Genomic DNA, 7527 nt, shown 5'->3' on the forward strand with positions numbered 1-7527 from the left:
GCACTTTTCAGATTCTGTGACATGATTCAATTTACAAAGGCATGTAGTCTCTACAAAGATTTTTGGTGGGGTTTTTGTTTACTTTTTAATATTTATTCTAAGTTTCCCCCGAGTTAATAAATTGCATTGCCTCGTAAAGGAATTTGCCATGTGCCTAACTAGTGCAGGTTAAGTAGCAGAAATGTAACTAGAGGCAGAAAGGGAGTGAGATCTCATTTTGTTGGCAGCAAGTGTTCAGGAGTAACTGTGAGACTTCTCGTAACAATCTGCATCATTTTCAGAATAAAAATTTCTCTTGTTCATTTTTGCCTTTTGGGAAGGAAAATTTCCTATGGTCATCTGTGGGCCAGAAAATTGTCCTGATAGAGCACCAAGTGTGTACTTGTGTTCAGAAGTGATGGTTAAGTGTTTCAAATCTTCTAAATATCTCTTTCCCGCTCCTTGCTTTTCCATAGGCTTGTCTTGTTGTTACCATGCAAAGGACAATTTAATGTGCCGTGATGTCTGTGAACAGGTAAGCTTGTTTTAAATTTAACTCCATCAGAGTTGAAATTGTACCTTTAGACAACGATGTAGCAACATTAAGGTTGTAAGCTAATGGTCTTCTGTCTGGATGCTATGTGTGAATTGTGAGATGTAATGTTATCGAAATGAGAACTTAGAAGTTTTAAAACCATAGTCCTCTTTCCTTTGGTAGTAGAAAATGGGTTCTGCTGAAGTTGAGGAGAAATAGTGATACCAACCTGAGGCCACAATTTGGTCAAGAAGTGATAAGCACATTAGGAAATGAGAGGGGTGAAGGTATTTTACAGAATTTATGAATCTTGTGTATTTCCAAGTTCTGGGGAGTTTAAACTGAAGAACAAGATGCTAGTATTATTCTTTCTTCCTTCCAGTTCTTGTTTGTCCACTAAGCATCTCATTATGATATATGGCTTTGTGAATGCAGCAAAAATCTGCTTACTTACTCTATTCATAAGGCTGTTTGTTCTAAATTCAAGCTTGGAAAGTATTTTTCCATAACTTATGTTTAGATTTGTACCTGTGGTACAGTTTTGTGTGTGTAGTTACGTATATTTATCTACAAAGATTTTTACATCAGTAAAGCTTACATACATGTAGACACAATTTTTATATTAAAGTTGTGTTCTTACATCATACCTGCCCTCTTTTCTTGTCTTCATTACCCACTTTGGGGCTGTTCGAGCAATAAACCTGGTTATGATTAAGTTTATATTTATCTCTGATTGTACTAATAAAACTTTCACTTTAAATTGTACTTTTCCCTCACTGATATATCTAGAGAATACAACCAAATCCTCTTTCAGCTTTCATATTGTTAGGCCAAACAAGGAAAAGTCTTACAGTCTCTTTGCATAAGACATTCTCTCAATTCCTATAAGAATTTTTGCAGCCCTTCCAGCATAAGTTTAGCTGTTTGAATACAGGTAAGCAAAACTATACATGGCATTGTAAAAAAAAGTATGGCACTCAGTCTTAAAAATTGTGTTCAAACTTGAATGTTAGAGAAAGATATCCATTCCTGTATATAAAAAAATTATTGGTGAATTTAGTAGCTGCATTTATACAGCATTTGGAATAATCTGTCCATTTCTGTCTTGTGTTTCATTGGTTTGAAGTTTCCAGCTTATCATGTGAATTCCTGTTGGCTCTTCATGAAAGGCCTCCAGCTTTTTACTGTCAAATTCCATCCCAGTTCTGCTATACTGGTTCTAATTATTGCATCATTTTCTGTGGGTTTTGTAAGATACTCTGATCTTGCCTAATCTGGATGATCTCTCTCTACTCGGATAATCAGCATATCCAGAATCTTAGTGGCGAAAGGTCAAGAGCAAGTCTGAAGCAAGACTGGTGCCCCTCAAAGTGTTCTATAAGGAGCTGGCTTAGTTACCTCGCATCAGGCTGGTGGCATCAATTTGTGAGTGATCGTTTGGTACGGTCCAACAGGCTGGCTGAAGGAGCTGTCTGCTGTTATTTTACTGATTTTCATCTTCTGAAACTTAACTATTTTGTGCAGCTGGCAGGAGGAAGAATTTTCTTGGCCTGTCTTTGGATATGCACTTACAGATTAGATTTGGGGCCTTAGAGCAGATGAGGAGGAACAAGGTTCATTGAGGAGCCATCTCGGCCTAACCAACAGATTGTAAACAATACCACCGGGGGAAACACTCCCTTCTGCAGTGCATGGAGGCATTCATCTCCAGATGAGACTTTCTGGCTAAGTTCATTTGGTTTTCAGGGGCTTAGATCTAGGACGTTGCAGCAATCACAAGGGGGTTTTTTGGCCCTCAGACTGTTACCCATTGTCTGCTCATCTATGTAGGCACCAGCGATAGTATTGAGGGAGGCCTTGCATGGGAGCCCAGGGACTAGGGTGAAAGGCACAGGACACCCAGTGATGTTGCCCTGGATCCTGCCAGTTAAGGAAGAACGCTTACCAGTAAGGAATTCTGCTAACCAGTAAATCAGCTACTGTGAGACCTTTGAAAAAGAGAGCTTGGATTACAGATTTGTTTGTCAACTAACATGATTCAAACACCTAATTATTTTGCAATCTTAGTAAGTATTACTCCAATTTTAGCTTTGGTATTATTTGCTTTTCATGATTATTTGATTAAGCATGTCAGATACCATAGCAAGGAATAAGTGGGCCTCTCTTTCTTTAATTGACTTTTTTTTCCTAAATTTATTTCTGAGAAGTTTCACAATGATAAATTTCCTGGCAACATTCATCTCTATACCATTTCAGAGATCTCTATCCATATCCTTCTCCAAGCATAAGAACAGTCCAAGGCAAGTAAGGTTATATTGGGAAAGAAAAATCTCAACTGGAATCAAGACTTGTAGAGAATGTCAAGGGCAACAAGATATTTTATGGCAGTAGTTAAAGGCTGAAGAAGGAAAAATGTGTTGCTGAAGGCAGCGTCAGTGATTTAGCATCAGTAAGCCGTTCCTGGCCAACCTGGTTTGATAATAAGGCTGGATTTCTGGATGAGGGCCAAGGCGTGGATGTCATTTTTGTTGACTGTAGCAAGTTTTTAAACATTAATTCCCTCAATATATCTGTATCCATTTTAGGATCATATGGGTTTGAGGAATGGACAAATAGATGAGTAAAAAACTGGTCGTAAAATCAGGCTCAGAGATAGAGGTTAGTGGGTCCTACTTTGCCTGCAGGCTAATAAGAAGTGGAATCCCAAAGGGGTCTTCCCTGGAACCTGTGCTATTTAACATCTTTGTTAATGACCTGGGCAGGGTGACTCTCATTGAGTTTTCAGGCCATATGAAGCTGAAAGGAAGTGTTGATAATCTTAATGGATGGCAGGACTGTCATCCCGAGGGACCTGGACAGGTGGAAAGAAGACAGATGGACACCATGGTCTGGTCTCATAGTCGACCCTTCTTTGAGCAGGAGGTTGAAATAAATGATCTTCTGAGATCCCTTCCAACCCAAATTATTTTATTTTCCTATGATCTCAGAAGATTTGAAATACTAATGCAGTTCTTTTTTTGCTCTCCTTTCTGGAACAAGTGCTGTTGCTTTCTTGATTTCCTTTCAATAAGTTTATCATGTTAGAATGGAACATAGTTTATCATGTTAGAGTAGAACAAATTTGGAATAGAACTGTAATGTACTTTTCCTTCTGAAATTTGTCTGTTTCAGTTATATAATTTCCAGTTTCATATCACACATTAATAGGTCTGTTTCCATTCCTCTTGTTGACCAGGTTCTTGTTTTCATTTATAAGTAAAACTTAATTAGAATGCTAAAGGACCAACGTCCTCAACAGTTGTATTCCATCCAGTCTAGCGAGCTCCTGGGTGTTCAGTTTGCCTGTGGGTACTATGCATTCTCCTGTTAGTTTTGATTGTCTCTTTAACTACTCTAGGTTTTGTTCTTCCTTGTTCCACAACAATTCATGTTTCAGGATTTTTGTGAAGTATAATTGCTTTAGATCATGTAATATGTAGCAGAAGGTTAATTAAATAAGTAGAGTTGTATAGTATTTTGGTACGTGCGACAGAAATCCTCTAGTTCACACTGCCCTTCCACATTCAGTAGAAACTTTTTGATTGAAACGTTTGAGGAGGAAATTCTCGTTCTCTTCTAAATAGAAAAAATTGCTTCTTTATAAAAAGTGAAACATATTTGAAGAGCTACAAATACATAAAAAGAAATCTTAAATTTGCATTGTATACATACTGTTAGGCAAAGTTGTCAAAGAGTAGATATTAGAGAAACTAAAAACAGTGAAATCAATTTAAAAAAGTATTTGATGTGCCATTACATTCTTTAAGGTGTGTTTTGTTTCTAACAGATTTTGTCTTCTAAGAGTGACTCCCGTTTGAAGCACTTGCTGCAGCGAGCCCCTGAGTATTGTCCAGAATCAATGGTAAGGCTTGCTAGAAAAGCTCTTCAAATGAGGTTTGAACCTCAAAGTAGGATTTTTTTTTTTTTTAAATAAAGCCGTCATGAATTATGCTACTTGCAATAAGGTGGCATGTATAAGCTATGAAATGCAATGAAAATGTTATCTATGTTGTAAAAAATTGTGCTGGGTGACTGTCACTTGGGTGTTAATGGCAATGACTTAAATTAGATCATATGTTCCAGCATGTGTATGGCACGAAGCCATGAGGTCTTGGGCTAAGACAAGGTGGCCCTGATAGCTGCACCAAATTGTTCATGGCCTTATCTGAGAAACTGAAGTAATGCTTTTATTGGATGAGTAAGATTATGGTTTCCTAAAAGTTCTTTAGTCTCACTAAAGTTCTTCAGTTTCACTAAAAAAAGAATGTAATCTGCTCCCTCTTCTAGGGACAACCTAATCAGGGAATAGATAAGTATAGTCATTCAGGTTGTAAATTTTAGATTCTTATCTCGTGGCAACCTTTTGCAGTCAGAAAAGCTTGCTTTCTTCTGGTAATTTCTGTTACTTCTGAACGGGATCAATACTGTTTGCAGCAAACCTAAAACATATGCTCAGCTCAAGTGGGCAACGAGTAGGAGTAGTAAATCTGGGAATAACATTTGATAAGCAGCTTCACAAGATTGTGTTTGCTTATAGATCGTTTCCTTCTGTGTGTCAAAGTTCCTTCCGTTTTTGTTTCTGTGAGTCAATAGCACTAAGTCTCGGAAAGTTATAGACAGCTCCTGGTGTGAATAAAACCTGTCATGAAAACCTATCAAGGTGATGAATAGCATTTGGTTTGTTACTGGTTTTCTTTATCTTTCATCCCCTGATAAGACAAGTAGAATCTTATCTGTACAGTAGAGATCTGCTTTTTATAAAACGGGATTGGAGATTATCTGCAAGGGGGAAAATGACACAATGATTTTTGTAACTCCCAGTTACTGTCTTTATAAATGACAAGTTAGCTGTCCAGTGTGGATCTCCAATTAGTACCACTGAACTGGTAATATCTAAATATGTAAAATAGTTAACAATTCAACTCAATACTGTATTTGCTGTGTCATTGTGTGGCAATATGGGTTGCTGTATCAGTGTGATTGAAGCCCTTTTTTAATTTGTTTTCTGTGTGGTTGTGTGTGTTTATTTTTAAGCTGATGGAAAGGAATGCCAGGGCAATAAGCTTCTCCTCAGGTCTTGGTCATAGACAAATCTTACTCTTTGTCTAAGTTGCTGTTTAGTTCTGTAAACACTGATGGAGAGAGTTGACTAGCTTGTGTATTCCAGATACCTGCATTAGGTTCTGCATCTGCAAAAATGCTGCTATTGATTCTGTAGTCTGTGCATAGCAGGCTTCTCATCGAAGGAAATGGTACTCAGCTTCTCTCATAGCACTTCTTTAAAAGATGTTTAAACATAAGAATTCTTCCAATCAGATGTTTAAAACCCAGTGAAAAAATACTGAAATTGCTGGTTTGAGTCTGCCAAAACTCTCTTATTCTGTAAACTTGCTTTTGCTTAATTGCATTTTTACTTTTCAGAGAGAAGTGTGGAGTTGTATAAATTCTTCTTTGCCAGGTAAGAAATACCAGTTGGCCGTTGAATCATGTTGCGTTTTCACCCTGTGTGTGTTTTGATGTTCTGTTTACCACCTGCACCTATAGATTTCATGATAATTTAACTTCCATTATGTATCTAATATAATCTGTATGTGGTGTCTAGTTTCCTCTAGTATATAATGAGTTACCTGTGTATTTTATTAATACGTTTCCTAGTTAGAAAATATTTAATATGTTTGTATAATTAAATGTCTTTCCGTGACAAATTGAGGAAATATCAGCAAACTGTTGATTCCAGTGCTTGTAAACAGACTTTCTGTCTTAATGGTTATGTAAAACTGGCAAAATATATTATCGTTTGGAGTTGCAGTGTTTCTGTCTCCTCTAAAACCTGATAAATTTTTAGCTGATAACAATACCTAATCTTCCTTGAAGTTCAGTAGTTAGATGAGTGGCAATGCTTTTACTGCAAGTGAGAAATACATATTTTATTTTGGATATTAGGTCTGTATAAGTGTGTGGAAAAGCGCTCAAAATCTTTGTTAATGAACCACTCCCAAATTGTCTTCCTCTGCTTTTCTTGTACCTGCACAAAGTTGGTCACCTTCCATCCTTCTTGCATCTGAAGTTATATTGCTATATATATCGTATTCTTTCTTGGTGTGAACCAGTTTTAAAATTGCATTCCTGGTAGGATTTTGTAAATTCATTGTAAATTAATAGGACAGCATTATAGGAGAAGCTCTTATCCCTTTTCTGGTGAATTGATACAGCTGGGTGCATCTGGGAGGTGCCTGTACAGCAGCGCTCACAGCACAGGGAGCAGACAGAAGGAGCTGGAAACCTGTGTGCAGTTACAGGGCTTCCGTCCTATTGGAGTCACAGAGACACAGCAGGAGTGCTGTGGGGAACAGGTACAGGAAGAACAGGCCAGGAAGGGGAGGAGCAGATGTTGCCCTTTATGTGAGAATGTTAACTGGATTGCATGGAGCTCTGCCTGGAATGGATGATGGGCCAGGTGAGAACAGCCTGTGGGCATTGGAGTAACCCAACATGGCTGATGATGTGGGTGTCTGCTGCACACTGCCTCATCAGGCTGAAGTAGTAAATGAGGCCTTCTTTGTACAGCTGGAAGAATTCTTGTGTTCACAGGCCTGGTGTTTGTGGGCAACTTTAATCACCCTTTTGAAGGGAAAACACACAAGGGCACAGGCAATCTGCTTAGAAGAATCCCATGGGTTATGGCCCTGGAGAAAAGAAGGGTCCAAGAGAGCTGCTTGACTTTCAAGGATCAGCTTATCCAAGCTCCACTTAATGCATGGTGGGGTTAGAAAAGCCAGAGCCTCTCAAGAATTGATCCGGGTGAATTACATGATGGGCAGCCAAAAAGCTTCTTGAACTGCATCAGCAGAAAAGGAAGACTGGAGAAAATGAGAGCCTGCTGCTGAATGGGGCAAGAAACCTGGTGACAAGTGACATTAAATAGCCCATGGTCTTCTTTGCCTCAGTCTTTACTGATAAGATGAGCCTGCAGG

At 38.3% G+C, this 7527-nt stretch overlaps 1 protein-coding gene across 1 annotated transcript in view; it reads left to right on the forward strand.

The window, feature by feature from the left end:
• The first annotated feature begins 382 nt into the window (after positions 1–382).
• Positions 383–7527, forward strand: part of RECK (reversion inducing cysteine rich protein with kazal motifs) — a 43910-nt gene continuing 36765 nt past the window's right edge. Inside the window, exons 1-3 of the mRNA XM_008637129.2 lie at positions 383–514; positions 4341–4415; positions 5975–6011. Of these exons, the coding sequence (XP_008635351.1) occupies positions 398–514; positions 4341–4415; positions 5975–6011 (229 nt within the window). The 5' untranslated portion in view covers positions 383–397. The remainder of the gene's footprint in view (positions 515–4340; positions 4416–5974; positions 6012–7527) is intronic.

This window comes from Corvus brachyrhynchos, unplaced genomic scaffold, assembly GCF_000691975.1.
Source record: "Corvus brachyrhynchos isolate BGI_N302 unplaced genomic scaffold, ASM69197v1 scaffold146, whole genome shotgun sequence".
Lineage (NCBI taxonomy): Eukaryota > Metazoa > Chordata > Aves > Passeriformes > Corvidae > Corvus > Corvus brachyrhynchos.